Source organism: Osmia bicornis, chromosome 2 (assembly GCF_907164935.1).
Source record: "Osmia bicornis bicornis chromosome 2, iOsmBic2.1, whole genome shotgun sequence".
In the NCBI taxonomy this organism is placed as follows: domain Eukaryota; kingdom Metazoa; phylum Arthropoda; class Insecta; order Hymenoptera; family Megachilidae; genus Osmia; species Osmia bicornis.
The window spans coordinates 8,229,745-8,250,827 of record NC_060217.1 but is presented as its reverse complement, the minus strand read 5'-3'; the positions used below and the strand labels follow the sequence as shown (position 1 = coordinate 8,250,827).

The following is a 21,083-nucleotide window of genomic DNA, read 5'->3' as shown; positions in this document are numbered from 1 at the left end:
TGACCCACATAAACTGTGGTAAATTTTTCTAATCGTAACATTTGCTTTTTAATTATTTAGCGTTTAATTCGTGGACGAAAATTGTTCAATTTAAAAAAAAATGAATAAAAGTTAACAGTCAAAGGTATTTAACACTGAAAGAATTAAAGAGATCTGTACTGTTTGATTCCAAATTCCATCTAAAACAGTTGTCCAAAATTTCAATACAAACGGTACTTGAACTTAATATTTGCTGAACAGCATTTTTCAGATTCTTCATTAATATTTAATGCTACATCAATATTCCTTTAACAGCACACGAGACCTTTCTGTACGGAGAGCTGTTATTTTTATATAATTAACAGTTATATAAAAAAAAACACATACAAGAAATAGTTATAAATATATTTCCAATTTATGTCAATCACTATTTTCTTTTTTCTCCAATTTGTATTTCGATATAGTATTATATAAAAGAATTCTTTCTTTTTTGTCTTGTTAATCGGAATTGAAAATTGGTAAAACTACGGAAGATGTAATATAAACAAATTCAAATAAAAGGGGAGAAATTATTTCCTTTAACTTGTTAATAAGAATTGAAAATCAGTAAAAATAAAAAAAATTAATCTAAAATGTTTTGACGTAGTAAATGAAAGGCTTAGAAGGGAGGCCCCTGCAAAGTAGTCATGGGCCTGTAGCTTCCCTTAAGCTTTAGTAAATTTTTAATAAATTTCTCAAAAACTGAAAATGTTAGGAAAATAACGAAATGCAAATTTTTAATTAATGCATGAGACACGTATAGTAGGTTTTGAAATACCCAAAAATGAGAAAACAGAAATTTGTTGGACAGTGAAATTAAATACAGGTTTGAATAACTTGAAATGTAGTGAAATAACTATATATACCATACTGCATCAAGACTTATGCAATAATTACCAAAAACATTCTAAAGTATTTAATTTACTAGACAACTTAAATCATAATTATTTAATAGATTAGCTTATTAATTATGTGTCTGGTACTTTGTATAAACATGTCGTTAATGGTCCTGGCAAGATTTAGAAAGTCGTGTTCAATAATAAAATAGAAATGAATATTTGTATTTTACGTAAAGTATGTTCGACTGATTAACAGATTTTTCGAAGCTACACTTTCTATTTTTTTTTCGCATACTCATAGTAGATTTTATCTTGTTTAACTGGAATGTAACACGAGGATATAAATAACATGAAAAATGTGATTTTCTTCAAGTTTGTTTACAATAGATTTATGAATAGCTTTCAAAATTTCAATTCATGTGCAAATGAAGCGTGATAAAAAGTGTAATGATTTCAATTAACATCGTTGTCACGGTAATTCATGCAAAAGCACGTTTAGCAAAAACCATAAAGATTATTCTCTTTTTTCATTTTTTTAAGATGGAGTTTGCTTCTCTTTTTAATTAACACATTGGATCTGAAATTTTTCGAGTTCCACCGTGGAATTTTGAAATTGTAAAATTTGTATACCTAAGGGGGGAGATTCATTGACCATAACTAGATAAGACTCCTTACTGTTTTTAGATGCTAAGATTCTAATTCTAAGGTTTTAAAATTTCCAAATTCTAAGATTTGAAGATTTTAAAATTTCCAAATTCCAAGGTTTCAAAATGCCAAAAATCCCAAAGATCCAAAGTTCTAAAATTCTAAAATTCCAAAACTCAAAAATTTTAAGATCCTAAGGTTCTTTTCTAAAATTATAGAAATATTAAACACCTGACACTATTAATAAATTTAAATTAGATCGTTTTACAGAGCGTAGCTTTGTCTCTTTTAGTTGCAACGTGTTAAAACAATTTCACAATTTAACTCATTCTAGAAATAGTCACCTTACGCTTACGTAACATAATGTGATATTATAGTATAATGAGTGAAATGGGCATTGCTACTTTCCCACACGCGGAACCATAAATATAGTACGTGAGTAAATACTAAGTACTCGTGTTAACGAGTAGTGAAAGTATAAGTGCTACTGGTTTCCCTTTATTTCTGCTTATTTTGAATTCCTTTGGCTGTTTCAGAATTTCATTTCACTCAACCTTTAACCTTGCTCTTATTACACGAACGCATTTTGGTCGAAATAACTTTCATTTATTATGAGGAAACTATTCTTTTTTCTCTTTCTTGTGAAATCACACTTTTACCAAAAAAGTGTCTTTAGTATCCCGCGTATAGTACACTCGCGATCAAATCAGACTTCTCCAAAATAAATGATTATCTCCCAGGTTCTCACCTTTCCCCATGGGCATTTTCGGGAAGAATAACCCGAATAATGTTTCTCAATTTTTTTTTTTAATGTCAACTTTTGTTCTCACAAAACCTAAATTATATTCTAATTTTAATTAACTTTAATTAAACATTAATTAAAAGTTTTAAAAATGCTCAAATATTAAAGTAACTTTCAATATTTGTACGAGCAGCAAAAAAGGTATGCAATCTGATAATTGACGTACTTAATCAAATAATTATTTAAGAATTTTAATTCCTATTCTCAGAAAATAATGGACATTTGCCCCTATTTATATAGTATAGAAGATTTACTGAAATTTTTGACACTGTGTGGAATGACTGTATAGTATTGAACCATTGATGCTGGCAATGATGTAATCAATGGAGAATCAATAGACCTTAAAGGTAGTTATGTAATATAAAAGACAGGCAACTTTCTTTTTCAGGCAGAAAATTGTACGAATATAAACACTTCTATCGTTCAGAAATCCCATATGTTCTTCGTTCATTATCTACAGATGATTAATTAAAAATAATAGTAATTCGTCTGCAGCTCTAAAATATTCAATTTTACTATCGAATGTAATTTTATTACTTAGTATATATAAACTCACTCAATATTTTAATTAAATACGTTTAAATGTTCTTTAAATTCATAAAATATTAAACATCATTCCTTTTTTTCTTTAAAATAAATATATTTTTTTCTTTTCTTGGAAATTACGATTCCATTGAAAAATTCATTCAAAATATAGTATGCACATCAGCGCCTATGGCATTTGGCTTGCATAAGCTAAGGATCTTAAATTTCAATAAAACGCTCGTTTCAATTTCAATAATGCATGCAATAAACGTAGTAATTTGACGAGCTTCGAAATACTGAAACCTGCTACTCGTCTGAGAAATAAAGCGATAGCATTTCAAAAAAATCTCTCACTAAAAATGAAATACAAAAATAAATTTCAATCGTATTCCTAAGAATTACATATAATGAATAAATTTATTCCTTCACGCATTTAGGAATATGTATCTATAAAAATAAACAAATCCAGGAAATTGATTATAATAAAATGCAAATTACATAAATGAAAAAAAAAAAATACGATTGATCAAATATTCACATGTCAACTTGATCTTTTCTATATAAATTATTATCCTGTTTAATACTTTGATAAATATAAGAGATACGAACTGTCTCGTCTTCATAGGATTAACCCTTGGATGAAGGTAAATTTGGTCTTTGCTGACCCAATCTATAGGTTGCAATTTAAATTTAATTTTACATTCCTTTTCTTTTAATTTTTGGAATATGTATATCATTTCTGTGAAAATTCAAAATTCCACAATTCTAAAACTCCAAGATTCAAAAATTCCAAAGTTCCCAAATTCTAAAATTGTAGAAATCTAAAATTTTAAAATTTTAGAAATCTAGAATTCAAAAATTCTGAGATAGGGGGTCAGGTCCACTTCAGGAAAATATCGAAGTCATCACAAATGATAAATAATAAATTTAAATAACGTTAATTTGTTGGTCTGTTTTAGGAAACGACAGCCAGGACATTTCAATTCAGCGCACGGAGTTCGAATGAAAATTTTCGAAGGCCATCGAGCTTAAGAACAAAAAAGAAAAAAAATAGCAATTTCATTCCGGAACATATAACGTCTCTATAATACAGTTCTCTTACACTAAGAGGCAAGAAGCGAAGCGAAAAATTCAGGGAATCAGAGGGCCAAAATTAATTATTGAAAATTGAAAACAAAAACAATGACTATTAAGAATATATCAACGTCAAATCGCTTGCATCCCCAAAAACAATGCTGGGAGAAGTGACGTGAGATAAATACTTTCCAAACGTAACACATCGTAAATTAACTATAACAATAATTCTACGGTGAGGTGACGACAAACAGAGCACGAAACGTCCAATTAACAATCTAATTAATTATCCTGCTAGATATTAATCTCGCAGAGGTAAAGATTATAACACAGAAACCCCGTTGTAAAAGGATTGAAGAAAAGGATTTTTGAAAAAGATTGAAAAAGTTGAAAAAAGAATTCAAGATGAAGTTCATAGGGTCGTTGTTTGGGATCAGATCCCCCAAGAAGATGGGCAAGGAGTATATGAAAGTGGGAAGAAATGCTCTTTTCGGGGTGAAGACGAGTCAACACGATGGACTGTGCACGGACAGGGTTCCTAGACCTTTGTCCTTTCTTATTTCGAAAAATGGGAAACTTAAACATGGTAAGTTGTTACTTAATTCTATTATATTCAAAGGTAAACTAGGATTTGAACTTTTATCGGGAGATTATCGACATCCTGTTTTAATTCTGATACTAATAAATTTAATTAATTAGACCCCAAATTTATATTAACATTGGTTACATTAACTACGATCGGATTAAGATTTCTGGAGCGCGGGGTTATCGGACCTTTATTTATTCTAAATAATATTAAGAATAATAAATACAAATTCTAAATAAAATTAACCCTTTGCACCGGAGAGGTTTTTCGCTAGAAAGAGCAATTTGAAGCATTTTTGATAAAAAATAGGCAAATTTTTAGTGACGACTGAGAGTCGTCTTCAAAATGCAAAGGGTTAAATAATATTTAGCGCAAAATATATTAATCGCTTTAATATTTTCAGCGTCAGTTATTAAAATTTCTTCCCGCTGTTTTTCATTTTTATACAATCAGATAGCGTAAAAAATTGTTGACAATCTATAAAACCTGTCTGACAAGGGCGATAACAATAATTAATTAAAAGTCATTATGGTATTTGCATACAAGGTTAAATCTAATGATTTTCAAGAACATAAAAGATACAAGGAAGCCACAAATAGATACTATGATTTTTATATCACCTTGGTTTTTCTTAATGAGCAAGCACTTACATATTTTTTATTCCACAACAGACAGGTACAATATTGTTTTTTTTTAATTACAGTGTAGAGTCGCATCAACATCAAATGTTATTAGCGACAAATGCAAGATTGTTTATAGCAAGAAAGAAAAGAATAAAGACATAATTTTAAATGTCGATTTTTATTGTTTAATGAATATAACAAAGTTTCGATTTAATTATTTTCAATTCAATGGGGAATTCAATTCATTTACATGTTCTCGACTAATAATAGACAACGTTTATATATTTTTTGTTATTTATTACCAGGAAATAATCTGTACGTCAGAATTACGTTAAGACCTGAATACCTTGAAAACTCTGAGTATCCGAGTTACAGATCTATTTTTAAATTAAAAACAATAATAAGTTTATGATGGATGTATATCAGAAATTTTCATAATGATTCGAAACCTTTTAAATTATTCTGATTTTCTTCATTTGACACTGTTCCTTTAAAAAACCTTAGGTTGATTCTTAAGAAGAAATATGAAGAAATACTCGGTTACTTGTCCTGATTTCTAATTTGCAATGACTTTTCAATAATTTCGAATAGATCTTAATTGATTTGGTAGTTATCCTCTCAATCCGAGGTAGCGTGACCGATGTTAGTCATTTACAATCAACGCTCCATATACCTTGTATAATCCTGCCAATTACAAAATATTTTCGTAAAGTCTACAAACACGCGAAAATTTCTAATACTTGTGTGTACAAAGAGACGTTTAATTAAGGAAGAAAAGTAATTAATTGCTAATTAATTACTTGGTACATTTTTAGATCTTTCTCAGAACTTCCTAAAAGTCTAGAATAAGAATTTTATGCACAAAGAGTATGCTTCAATTTTTCCGAATTAATAATAAAATATAAAATAAGTTCAATAGTAATTTCTCTAACACTTTGACAATTATATCGAGAAAATAGTCTACCAAAAATACCTGAAAAAGAAGTTTTTTTCTGCTGTCTTTAAAACTCTATAACATATAGGATAGTTTCCTTGTTTTCACCACGAGATCAGGAAGAAATTCTTTACTGTACTAGAGAAACTTGAATTATAAGAAGTTCTCGTTTTTTTCTACATAAGATCTGCTTTCTTCAATGAACTTGAAACTAGCATTACACTAATATATTTTAATTCAATTACTATATAACATTTCCTAAATATTTATTTAAATGATTTCACCTTCAGGGTTTTTTTATATTCTAAATAAGAGAAATAACAAATTTTCAATATTTTCTAATTGATGAACTCAACGAATCCTCATTCTCAATTTTTCTTAATTTTTCTAATTCTTTTAATTTTCATAATTTTCTTAATTTCTAACTATTATATTCAACCAATCTACCAACCTACTTTCTCTACCTTTAGAGAAATTTTCTAACTGGAAAGCTCAACAACCCTCTACCCTTTATTTCTTTCTAATTTTTCTAAAATCAAACATTTATAAATACTTGAAGATCCGTTAGAATTTATCAGTGACTTAAACTATGTTAGGAAGATAAACGAAAGTGTGCAGGAATTAAATTCCTGCATTGGCATCACCGATCTAAGACGTACCCTCAAGTTCACCGATACCTTTCTACTCCTCCATATTAGAAGCAGTTGTTGCTGAGAGTTTCTCTTGGGTTTGATTGAAAAGTTTCGAGAGAACGGCATAGGTACTGTAATACAGTGTACCATACTACGTTCAAACTGGTCTTGTAACTGTAAAGAGTGTTGGTGATAGTCAAAACATAATCAGAATGATGCGTAACATGCAATAGTGGGGCAGACAACCTGTTCTCTATCGCTTGTTCCACTAGCCTACTGCACCACGACCTCCATCATTAGACTATTCCTTCAGGTGGTATTGTATGCATATTTACCTATTTACCAATGTAGAAAAATGCCATTGGATACATGGGAAAATTGTGGGAAATACTTTATGCTAATTTTTCGTATTCTTATGCAATGATAATTTTAAATTTCTTTGGATTTTCCTTCCATAACGTATCTGTGACTTACAAAAAGCTTATTTTCTGGATTCCAAATTATAATTTTTATTATAATTATTGCAATCTATTAGAATATTAATATACATTAATTACAAATTGCAAAATTTTAATAGATCTATAATGCAAACTTTTCCTATTCTTTGAGAATGAATTTCTTTCAGAATGAATTTTGCAACTTTCTGGACGAGAATTACAATTCTTTTTATCTCAAAATCTAGTTAAAATAGTCTAAGTTTTTCATTAACAAAAAAATAAGTATTTTATTACGAGTTAAATTTCCGATAGCCACGAATAAAGTTAGTTGCTAATTACAAGACTTACAAGAATGTGAGTTCCAGCTTTGCATTTATTGACAGTAGAATGCTCGTTTTTATAACATAACGATCTTACATGCTGAATGATGAAATCACAGTTTAACGAGCTAATTTTGTAATATCGTTTTTTATTCAAGTTTTTAAATCAAAAAAAAAGTTGGAGATTTGTATTATTTCATAATTCTTCAATATTACTATAATGCCTTTGAGGACCAGGGTGGGTTTGACACCACAAAAATGTGGACTGATCCCCTCAATTTTAGAATACCAAAATTTTAAAATTCTAAGAATCTATGGCTTCCAAATAACATTCTAAAATTTTACAATTCTAATATTCCAAAATTCTTGAGAATCTAATATAAAATTTTAATGTCTTAATATCTCTAAAATTTCTATTTATTTTAATTTGCTTTTAATTCCACGAATCCTTAACATTATTTAAAAAAAGAAGAAATCTAATAAAAAGATGCCTACCCTTATTTAATAACGAAGAGGTAGAAAAAGCTGAATGACGCAGTGAATTTCTGACCTAAATCTCGATAATGCAACGTTTAACATCCAAGAAAAACTGAATCTGATCGACCCAGACGCTTCGAAGTTCCTCTCAGGCCCGATTAATGACGAACCCTTCGGTTGGAATGCAGTCAGGGTTACAAAACCGCACCTGTTCAAACATTTTTTTCCCTGGCAAGTTGCAAAACATAGTGGTTGCTATTTATGATGTATATAACCGACGTTCGTACAACGAAACCAACCAGATATACAGGGACATGTATATACGCGCACTCAAACAATTTTGAGATCACTTTCACTCTCGGGCCGTTCAGAGAAACTCTCGAAGAAGCACGGTCCATTATAACCTGGCGGACATTTTTGGACCGGTTCACTGGCTATGTCACGTCTTCGATATTACGTATTTCAATGGCCATTAAGTAACCGTACTGATGAGATAACCGTAACGTGCAACATCCACCTTTTCATTTACCCTGGCTTTAGACTTCGCAATACTAACGCGTTGTTTCGTTAAGAAAATTTGTTCATTAAATCAAGAAATATTATCTATTATCTGAAATATTATCTGAATTTTAATTTGAAGTACCAATTATTGTACAGTTCACCCTATGATTGTTTTAAAGTACAGGAAGAAGAAAAATTGAAATTTCTTAATTTTGTTATTTGACATAACATTAGTTTTGATTGGATAAATTAAAAGGGTTTGAAATTCTTGATTTTCCATTGAACTGGAAAGAGAAATTTAATAAATCCGTAAGCAATGACTGAGTTGAAACTGTAAATATCCTATAACATGTACAGTTATTTTAGCGATTCTCTTTTAAACATAAGCAATTTACCGCAAAACATTGAGAAACCATCAACCGTAGAAAGTGTGGAAGTTTTCGACAGGAATAAGGGGCAATGTATTCAAGGAATTCTTGTATACGATAAATCGCTCGTATTTCATTTGTTACATACGCACACCATCCACAATGAATCGTTTCACATTTCCTGTTTCGTAAAATTGGAACAGCACACCATTGCAAAATCTCTGAACGGTAACGAAAAATATAAGTTTATTTTCAAATTGAATTGTCAACTTTCAAATTCATTGTCACACCTGGAGATACGTCAAAAGTATACTAAACGTCTGTTAGATACAACAAAGTATTAGGTGTACAAATTAATTTTCTGCCAATAAAGTGTTAACAGTAAAATATAATATTTAAGTAACTATACGAGTGAAAAATAGCTTAATATAGAAATCTTAAATTTGAGACGCACAACGTAACTTTATTTTTTTTATTTAAACGTCTTCATTTTAAATACATTTGAATAAAAGACGTTTCATAAATTCTTAGATAAGTTCAGTTTGCGAAATGATATTTATCGAGCTGATTTCTTATAAACAAGTTCTCTTCCTTGTCTGGCAAAATATACAAAATTAAAATTCGTTAACCATGTAGACGACCGTCCTTCAACCATAGACCGGATAACCTTCTTCGATCAAAAATGTATGCAATTCTCGCCGTTGATGAAAGGGTGTTCTTGAGAATAACGCCGATTCGATATCGATCTTTGAACAATTTTGATCACAAAGGAAAGAGTTTCCAGGTTTCTACTCTCAAGGCAACTATGTACCCAGAAGGGGGGCTAGAGCTCTGGGCCCCCTTTTGCCGGAGGACCCAGTTATAAGCCATTTATTTACTGTGCCAATATACATTGAACAAAACTTCTTTTATTCCCAGTTGCCCTTTTTCTTTACGATTAAATGTTATTTAGTTTTATTTAGAATAAATTCCAATTTTTTAACCACATTTTTCGTAACATTAAAAGTGGAGCATGATTAAAAAGGAAAAGCAGGGGAAGCTTTTACCAAACATTTCACAATGAAGATTACAGAAATGATGATTTTCAGACCGTAAATAAAAAAAAATCACGCAACATTTACTTTCGAGCTAACTATCCAATTATTCTCTCTTTACTTGCGTTTGTAGTGCAACTACAAAGCAGGAAAATCAAATTTTTTTCTAATAATTTCGCGACATAAAGGAAATATTTTTCCTATTGAAATTCTTCTTCTCCTTGACAATTGATTTTTAGCATGTTTTGTGAGACATTACTATCTGTGAGACGAACCATAAGTACTGATAATGTAGATTTATCTTGGGAATTAATTGTGTCGCATATTAGTAGGTTATTCCTTTCACATATTTTCCTAATAACGGCCTGCAAACTAATTGTCCAACACTCAACGTAAAATAGACCCAAGACCTTCCTCTTTGCATGATCGTGCGTTTACGATCCCACGTACTTATGACGGTTATACTTTTTTCTTATTTATTTCGAAACCTTGGGAAACCTAGAAATGTAGTTCTAGTTCCACCGGATGGAAATACCAGAAATCAAGCATATTGGCTAAGAACGAAACGCGTTGTTAACGAAATTAATTCAGGGCCGTTAACGCGACTATTTCTAAACTTGGAAACTTTCCTAGCACTTTCGTAGATTTGATAATAGAATGACGATAACAGTTATTTAAAATAATAATAAGATGAGAGTAAAAATTTAAAGCTAAAATAAAAGGAAATGAATAAATTTTAATAAAATAATTATTTAATTGAGTAATAATTGAGTTATTTAGTAAATTTTCCATTTTTCAGAATCATTAAAACATATTTCCTTTTTCCCTCTGTTATTGAGCAACGAGGAAAATCTATTTCAAAGTGCTAATCACATCTCATTATGAGCTATTTATGCATTTGTTTTGCTGTATTAATAATCAGTGAAAGGCAAATTATTGCACTACTTGATTTCAAAGCAATTAAATACAATGTCTTGTACATTATTATGTGTACAGTATTTACCTGAGATAATTGTTATAAATGTATGAATTAATCATTAGTCATTTGATCTTACACCTTTTGACGTCAATCGAGGCAGTTAAAACCAGAAGGACGCACTTGACATTTTTCTAATATTGAATATCGTAACTAAGATCTATTGCAGGTTGGGCCAGATTTCTTAGAAATTTTGAAATTTTAGAATTTTAGGATTTTGTAATCTTAATATTCTAGAATTTTGAAGTTTGGATATTAGAATTTTGGAATTTTAGAATTTTAGAATTTTATAATCTTAAAATGCTGAGCGCCAGTTTACATTTTTGGGAAGCTAAGTCCACCCTGGCCCTCACCTTATGCCGATGAATCATCGAAGAAATCAAGTTTTAAATTTAAACGTGTTCAAAAAAGGAGCAAAAAATGTCGCATCATTCTCTGAGTCTATAAAAAGATTTTTATCCGTTTTCTCAGAAGGATACAAATTATAATTGCTGTACCAGTTTTTATAAACTTAGTAGAACAGTTAAATGAACGCAAATATACCCATTTTGATCGAATCAAGAAAAAGATATGATAAAAATGTGGCCAAACTGTAAATTTCATTCTTGGAAGATCATTGCCCTTAGTACGTGCAAGAAATGGTTGCAACGTAACTTCCGCTCAACGATCCTTGACGAGTAAGCAATTTTTGTACACTGTCACGACTATATTCAATTTAACCGTCATCTTCAAATTCCACAACGTGCGACAACCTTTACTGCCTTTCTTATTGTTTCTAATCTAGCTACATAGCTACAATAACTAATTAAAAAAAAATAATTAATCCTTATAAATAACGTACAATTAGATGATGAAACAAAAGTGAAACTTTCTATTGTAAGAAATTCTTTTGTTCTGTTATAAATATTTAAAAAAACCGAATTAACTAAAATTCGACTAAAATAGTAGTAATATTAAAATTAGTAGCAAGACATACGACAGATCTTTTATATGATAGATGTCTTTTTACCCGGATCTAATAAAAGAATGGCTGCCTTATCTATTGAATTATTTATAGTATCTAACATCATAACGTTGAATTACTAATGAAATTATTAGCGGGAGAGAAAGTGAATGATCAAGCATAATCGGATCTTTATTTCTTTACTCATCTCTCAATCATCCTGGTATCTTCTATAGCAACTGGTTTTCAACCATAGATCATTTCTGCACTATTCAATTTAATAATTTTGCAATGCAAAGTAGTATTTAAATCTCTCATATGTTGATATGATGTCAATTAATATAAATAATTAGTTTGAATGATGTAAAAATGTTACCCATTATTGAACAATTTGGTTTTATTCCGATGATGCCTAATTTTATTATGTGTCTATAATAACATGTATTTAAATTTATAACATTAAAAAATGAATGACAGATTAAAAAAGGAAGCAAAACTGAATTTTCTTTATAGAATCATATCATCTTAAAAATGGAAGATTTTTACAGAAACGGCAATGCCAATGGAATAATTTGTTCAATAACGTAAACACGTAATTTCTTATGCGCATTTTTAATAATTAAATAGTGCTATTTGTTTCTTGCACCTATGTTGTGTACGCGGTAATTGTCGATAATCACTTGATTTTTTTATGTCGTTACAGCGCGACGGTAATGAAAGTTGATTCAATGCGAAATGATTGAGAAATACAAATTACCTTACCATACATAATCAGATCTCTTGTATCGAAATAGCTGAAGGTGCTAAAAGCTGAGTAATATTGTGCTATTTTTATCTTGCAATCAATTTTTTTTTTAAATTTCATAAAGGAATAGTTTATATTTGGAACAAAGGTGTTTAAAAATTCTGTAATATTCCTAATTAGAAATATTCCCATTAAATACTTGAAATTATGGATATTATGATAATTAAATACCGTGAAAGTAGTAGATAGGAATTCCTTCATTTATTTAATTAGAAATACTCGCATCAAATACTTGAAGTTATGAATAATAAACAGAAGGTGTATATTACAATTGATCGACAAATGTTCATCTCCAAGTTCTCGTTATTTTCGAGGACGCACGAAGAAAGTGAACTTTAACGATGGTGGTCATTACCCACGTTCGAGAAAAGAGAGATCGTAAAATTATGCAATGGATTTGGTAATTTATACCGCTCATGGTTAACGAACACCATGCCCCACACATTTTCGACCACCACCTTCCTTTACATTCCTCTAACTCTAACTCTAACTCTATAGGTACACAATCAGGCTTCCACAGGAAATGTGGCCATCTCTAGGGTTCTTGTCCTTCCCCATGGGCATCCATGGGGAGAATGACAATGCAGGGGAGAAGGTCACATGAACCCTCCACCACTTGTGCGTAAACATTTACGCGAGCAAAAATTGAAATTTATTTATTATTCAGTTATATACTAAATTTTATAATATTTAACGATTAAAAATTATATTATTTTGTTTCTAAATTACTGTTGATAGTAATGTCGTCAAAATGAAGATTTTTACAGTTTCTGCTTCTTCTATATCGTAATTTTCCCTAAGGAAGCGTGATCTGACTGCGAGTGTACTCTGTCGATGCTTCTATATTCTATATCGTATATGTTACATTAATGGTTAAATACAAGAAATTATCGTCAAATCGATCTTTTGTATCGTTACACAGGCAACGATACACAATGACTCAGTGAACAAACTTACACCATGTTCTCGAAATTCTAATTATGAAGTAAGAATGTTGGGAATTCCTAGATCGTAAAATGTTTATGTTGACTTACTTGCCTGGCATTGAAGCTAATGAATAATATGTTGTTTCCTAAATGACCCACCCTTGTTCTATGAATCTCTAACGAAATCTTACGTCATCAATCTCGTAATAGAAAATAATTTAAGGTATTGGAATTATCACGTACGCCTTTTAACCCTTTAACTGAGAAAAGGATAGGTGTACAGAGTATTTCATATAACTGAGCACATCTGTAGTTCGAAAAGATATTTTAAGGAAAGTTTAACACCGGAATTCCTTGCATAAAATTAAAATCTCTGTTAATCTTTTTTGGGTGTTCCAGGTATAAAAATCCTTGATACAACCTACACCGCATCCTTGATATAATCTGTTACTTTATTCCAGAGTCCTGATCGCTATGTTCCTAACCGAATACTAAGAAACCCAAGGTGATTAAACACCTGTAAAAGAGAAACATTTTGTGTCGAATGGAACGCAAAAAATATATTATGAACCTCCGATCAGAACGTATTTCTTTTAAATTTTGTCGGTTGACCCTGAAGTAAGAGTGAAATTCTCCCGAGACTAATTGAACGCCGAGGTTACAAGTTATAAAATCTAAAACCAATATTGTGTAACTGCAGAAGCATCTCTTTTACATTCTATATTTAACACGTTGACTGTCACACTGGAATTTCATTAGATAGCATTTTTTATTTTTCAAAATTTCTATAGATCATCTTTGCAGTATTTCGTTATTTAAAGTTTCGAATACCTGATATTAGAATCTTTAATTAGATAATCGAATGAATTGTTAGTAATATGGATGATGAATTTTGATAAAAAAAATTAACAAGGAAATTGAAAAGAATAATCCTGAAATCGTGTACTGCAAAAGATCATTTTAAATAAATTATTTATGATATGAATCATATTATATTTAAAAGATCTGATGAGATCATTTTATAATTCAAGTAGTGTTCTACTGGAGGATTATAATAAATGATTAATGATCAGGAAATTTTAGTTAACAATCAATTTTCTGAGTGCATTGGAACAAAGTATTGTAAAAGTTAGATAAACGTTTATGTTCTCATATGTTAAGATACTTAAAAAATATCTGCAAAAGAATGATTAAGACATAATAAAATATGCAATAAAATAATATAAATTGCTACTGTTTATGCTCCGCACATTATTCATGTCTCTTATGAATACCCTAATAACAAGATGTTCCACGACAAAAAAAGTGATTCATATGGAAAAGTTGACCTTTCACAATTTTATGATAATTTTTTATCGATGTTAATAACACTATTTTTATTGTATTTTGTTATTTATAACATAACTTCTGAGCAGTGGCGTAATTAGGTAAGGGTCACTCCGAAAATGTAAACTTATTGACTTCTTCACCATTCTTAAATTAAAAAATTTTTTAATTCCAAAAATCAAAAGTTTCATAATTCCAAATTCCAGAAGTTAAAAATTCTACAGTTTCAAAATTTCCGAAATCAAAATGTTTCTAGGAAACGTTTTTTCACTGACAACAAGTACCTTATATTTAAATTAATAATTTTCTGATTTTATGAAATTTAAATTAGCTACACTCCCGCATTTTCCCCTTATTAATCAGTAATGGTAATAGGACTATAAGTCATTTATAATTAGCAGCAGCAAATATAGTACATTTATCAAATGATAGGTAATATGATATTAAAAACAACATATTACTATAAACGAGAACAGCAGGTCAATGAAATCACATTGATCAAGACTAATGGTATACTTTCATTATACTATCCTACTTTCCTAACGATTTGCATCGACTTTTCCTAATATTACAAGTAATATAGATACATCCTTGTCGGTAATCTTCAGTTTTTATACAAATTGAAAGTATTTAAATTCTTATGATTCGTTTTTTAATGAATCCATTCTTTATCTTTGAATATTAATCCTTGAATACAATTTCCAATTATAGTTAAAAATGATCTTAATCCGGAACGTTCTTTTTTTCAAGGAGTAATTAGAAAATATTCATAAAAATTATAATATTTTGATATTTGTATAATAAATTTTAAAAAATAGTCCTATTCCTTCCTTTGCAACATTTCAACCAAAATTATAATCTTTTTTCAATTTTATGACGTTCGTATTCTTATATATAAATATGCAATTTTTTTTATATTTTACAGGTAGACTATCAGCAATATTTATAGGAATCTTAACCCTCGTGATCGGCATTATTTTAAGCAGTATACCTTGGGTTGACTACGTTATTTTAAAGGTAAATAGAACCATTTTTCTTGTATAAGCCAAATGCAGAATATATAAATAAAAATTTCATGGTACCAGTTAGGTCATACATCAATGTAATTGATATACAGATATTATCAGTTCCGCATTCAAACTCAAATTAATTGAAAATATCAATCAACAAATTATTTTTTAATAATATTACATGCCGGAATTAATTTATAGAAGTCCTTCTGGATTCTCCAGAATGTGACTTGTCTTCCTTGTCAAAATCTTTCACTGGTAACCTTCTACATTCTCTTTATTTAAAATGGACAACGAATTACATCCTGTTTATTGAGAAAATCTTCCATCTAATCCTTTTTCTTATATACATATTTATATTATTAGGAGATTGGAAATGTTTATGAAATTATAATATATCAAACTAGTGGAAATAAAAATAATATGAATTATTTTATTACTATTATTATTTATTGTAAATTGTGCTATAATTCGTGATTACTATTCTTTGCTGTATAGTTTCAGTAATAAATTAATATTTTTAATCTGACAAAATTAATCTATATCAAAATGATAATATCAATAATATGTAGCACATATTTCAAATAAAATAGTATATTGTTATAGAAATTTTCATTCTTTTTTATTAATCACAGAATATCACTTTCTAAAGTTCCTTAACTAAAGCTTTACTTAAAAAAACAATTTATTATTCGCAATTTCCTTTAAACGTGAAAGTACGAATATAGCAATTTCTCAACGCTCAGTCTCACTTCTATTTTTTCCTTAAAATGTCGTTAAAACTGATATTAAACAATAAAATTTAATTACTTTCACAGGTAATTGACATGTTTCTTTAAACCTGTTTCCAACTGTACAGTGAAAATGAGTGTCATAAGTTAGGTGCTAGTAATTAGGAAAAACCGGAAGCTGTTTTCTCGATTTATTTTTGCACATAATGATATAATACTATACATCACGTTATAGCAATGTACATATAATTAACTCTAGAGTAGCGGTGGCAGGGTCACTCAGACCCATGTACTGATGCGTTGAATACTTGAGTATAGTAAATTACTGGATATAATATTTGTATAAAGAAATATAGGAATATAGAAGTGTAGAAATATAGAAGTATAGAAAACAATAAGTAATTTTTAAAATAACCAACCAACCAACAAATGAAAAAAAAAAGGAAATTAAATGAATTACTTTCATTATCATTTATAGCTATAATTAATAATTGTGTCATTTTTTATTATTTATTTTCAGCAACTACGATTATGGAACGGTTCTCTTTCTTTTCAATACTGGCAAAAGCCTGGTGTTGTTCGACTGACCAAAGTGTACATATTCAACGTAACTAATCCGGAAAACTTCTTGCAATATAACGAGAAACCAAAATTGCAAGAGGTCGGTCCTTTCGTTTATAGGTAAGCATCGATAAAAATAAATTAAGACATTAAGTGCCATATGGATTATCAGTGACCTACATTACCTACCAAAGGCATACTATTAATTAAGCAAACAAAAAAAAGAAATATTACTCACTGAAATAAAAGCTGAATCTTTTATTTTACAGGGAGGATATGGAGAAAGTAAATATCGTTTTCCATAACAATGGTACCGTAAGTTATCAACACAAGAAAATATTAAATTTTATGCCGGAAATGTCTAAAGACGAAAACCTTAAAGTAATAGTACCAAACATTCCATTACTAGTGAGTACATTATTTCATAATTTACAAATAATAACTTCAAATAATATTGTAATTTGTAACATGATTGTATTTTTTAATTGCCTACTTTATTGCTAAAAATAAAATGGTTCTTTTATTTTTCAGACTCTGTCAACACAAAGTAAAAGTCTACCTCGATTTTTAACTGTAGGATTATCCGTGTTTTTGAGCGGAATGCATATGAAATCGTTTGTTCCTGTAACTGCTCAAGAACTTGTTTTCGGATACGATGATCCGCTAGTTAGTATTGCTCATCGATTTTTCCCGAAAACAAGACGTCCTATGAGTCGGATGGGGCTACTTCTCGGGGTAGGTAATAATATATATGAATTATTTTTAAATTTGGTGGCACGGTTCTATCCGCTATAGCATATTTGACGGGTTTTTCTAAAAGAGCGCAATGGAGCATCCTGCACCCTCTAGTGTTAATAGTGAGAACTTAAAACGATGAAATTTTTGCGCTCTCTATCGGTGGAATCAAAAAGCACGTTTTTAGTACCAGATAATAGATGGCATCACTTGTTTTTTTTAAATATAGAAATTTTGATAAATTTTCAACTTCAATTTATTCGAAAATAAAGCCTCGAACAAAAGAATTTCGACCTTCAAATTTTTAATTATTCTGAAATGTAGGTACACTTCCTTGTGCCACCAAATTAAAAAAAAAGCCAAATTATGAACAAAAATTGATAATTAAAAACAATTATTCATAACTTTTTACTTTTGATATGAAGCTAACTTTTTCAATTACAGAGGAATGGTACACTAAATGAAGTATCAACTATTTATACCGGACATACTGACATGAAGGAATTTGGATTAATTAATCGTTTAAATGGATTAGATCATTTGCCATATTGGCCAAATGCGCCATGTAATTCTATTCGAGCTTCTGAAGGTGATTATTGCTAATCACTTTGAGAACGAAATCTCCAAATTTATTTTTTGTTATATTCTATAGGATCATTTTTTCCACCCCGGGAAAAGACTGGTGCTGATATCGTTCATATATGGGACAAAGATATTTGCCGCACGCTACCTCTAAAATATCGAGGTCCAACTGAGAAATCGGGAATTAAGGCCGATTTGTATACACCATCAGATGTTGTATTCGGACGTCCGAACGAAACTACCCCCGAAAATGAATGCTTTTGTTCGGACGATATGTCCACTTGCCCTTCGAATGGGCTACAAAATATTAGTCCTTGCCAGTACAGTAAGTATTGATTAATAAATTGAATTATTTTTATAAAAGAAAAATAATAATTTGCTAACTGTAGAATTACTAAAAAAAAAATCTGAAGGCAATAAAATGTTGAGGAACTTAATTTAATTCCATCAGGTGATTCTATCTAGTATTTAAGTAATTTGCTAATATTTTAATATTTATGTTAAATCTGTTATACATTTATATTTTTTATAATTGTTGCATTTTTTAAATTTTAGGCGCACCAGTCTATCTTTCTTTCCCTCATTTCTATAAAGCGGACCCTAAATTATTAGATGCAGTTCATGGATTAAAACCAGATCATGATACACATGGGACGTATTTTAAAATACAACCGGTAAGTGTTCTTTTATAAATAAATATTGATGAACCAGTGATAATATTTAAATTAATAAAATATTAATAATATTATAAATAAACACTAATAAACAATAAATGAATACTAATACTGATACACAATTGTATAAATTAATTCGGTGCTTTTAGCATCAGGACTTTCTAATACTGTTTTAAATTTGAATATTTTCCCGCGTGTCTGTCGAGTTAGAAAATGGCGCCAGAATGTAACGACAACGGTTGCTTCAACAATTAGCGTTGCTATGACTTTTTAAGAAATAAATCTTCAGTTAAAAGGCAAATAGACGCCGAATTAATTTTTACATGTAATACGAATTGTCTGTAACATAACCTCTGCACAGATCAATCCACCAATTCAATAAAAGTAATGTAGAAATGAACACTGCTTCAGTTTGAACAGCACTCATTTTAACCAAAAAGAGAATAAATAAAAAAAATAGTAACGATACCTTTTACAGAATGATTTGTTTGGTTTACAGAAACTAGGAGTACCACTAGAAGGGAAGGTCCGTGTACAATTGAACTTAAAGGTTGAACGTCAGCCACATATTGGTGTCGTATCAAATTTTCCTGACATCGTGTTCCCTATCATGTGGATCGAAGAAGGTATCGAAGAATTAACACCTTCAATCCGCAGATGGGTTTATTTAGCAACCACGTTCAGCGACGTTGCTGTGCCTTGTACCTCGTATGGCTTAATTCTAGTCGGTATGATAATCATAACTACCGTTTTCGTGAAGGCTTATAACAACGCGGTATTCACACACGAAGCAATCGAGTTAGGTAAACGGACTATCAGAAGAAGTTCCACGTTATTAGTGAATGGACAACACAAACTGTTAATGACACGAGAATCGTACGTTTTGCTTAATAGTGATAATATGGAAAAACCGAACAGGATAGAGGTTTAGTTAGTAAGAATTTCGTGCCCGATACGCGTTTAAGTTTGTATATACACCCGGTCAGTTCCAAAGGTAATGAGCTACTGAAGTTGTTGAGAGCCGATTTCGCGCTTACAAAGAGTAAGATGCGCGCGCACCCTGAAAGATGCGTGCGCATCCTGGCACTACCGCAAGTGCTAATGTTCTTATTTTCAAATCAGGAGGCTGAGGTGCTACTATAATTTTCTTTGCACCTAAAAATTCGTTAAGAAATACTGCATAATACATTAATAAAGTTTATAGATAATAGTAACCCATTTTAAGTTCCATAGCAAACAATCTCATTACTTTTGAAACATACCGCGTAGTTATTTAGGCGATTAAAAATCGCCTCGCAAAGCGTGTAATCGTTTGATCAGTGTACACCAAAGTTTTCTTTCCAATTATATAAAGAGGACGTTGATGCATATGAATCGCAATAAAACTTGCTTGACAAACATTTGTAAGAATATTCACGGTTACTTAATCGTTTCTGTGTCTGTGATTTTGTCTGTTTATATTAAGATGCTTCTAATATGAAACAGATCGTGCCTAAACAAACGGAAACAAAGGAAAACATACCGGTATAAACGATTTACCCCTTCTGTGGGCAACCAGGCATTCACGTAGCGTGTGTTAGGTTTTTATGTAAATGATTGCCAAGCAAAATATTAAATAGTCGGTACTTTAGATAGAATACAAAGTTTATTTACAATTTATTCTAGTTTCTGAACCTTCGATAAAAAAAGAACTACGAACCTTAAACTGCCTATGATCGAATCTCCATAATGATTAAATATGAATGGAACATATCCAAATTTCAAATTTTGAAAATTGAAAAATATGTGTTAAATTTAAATATAGTTTTCATATTCAAATAATAATTAACGAAATTTTCTAGAAATTATAAAATTTGTATGCTATTTAATTTGTTTATAAATCGCCTTGTAATAATTTTATCATAATAATATGGTTAAAAAAAGCTTTAAATGGCGATCAAAGTGTATAACATCTTCAACATATCTTAAGTCATTCATTTATCATGTAAACGTAATTTTA

The 21,083-nt window shown here is 30.0% G+C and overlaps 1 protein-coding gene across 1 annotated transcript in view; it reads left to right on the top strand.

Moving 5' to 3' along the window:
- LOC114875657 (scavenger receptor class B member 1) overlaps positions 1-20,900 on the top strand; it is a 30,255-nt gene extending 9,355 nt beyond the window's left edge. Inside the window, exons 2-10 of the mRNA XM_029186187.2 lie at positions 3,789-4,489; positions 15,717-15,808; positions 17,053-17,213; positions 17,363-17,501; positions 17,625-17,828; positions 18,273-18,417; positions 18,481-18,735; positions 18,966-19,084; positions 19,584-20,900. Coding sequence (XP_029042020.1) covers positions 4,309-4,489; positions 15,717-15,808; positions 17,053-17,213; positions 17,363-17,501; positions 17,625-17,828; positions 18,273-18,417; positions 18,481-18,735; positions 18,966-19,084; positions 19,584-20,015 — 1,728 coding nt within the window. The 5' untranslated portion in view covers positions 3,789-4,308 and the 3' untranslated portion in view covers positions 20,016-20,900. The remainder of the gene's footprint in view (positions 1-3,788; positions 4,490-15,716; positions 15,809-17,052; positions 17,214-17,362; positions 17,502-17,624; positions 17,829-18,272; positions 18,418-18,480; positions 18,736-18,965; positions 19,085-19,583) is intronic.
- Positions 20,901-21,083: the final 183 nt, after the last annotated feature.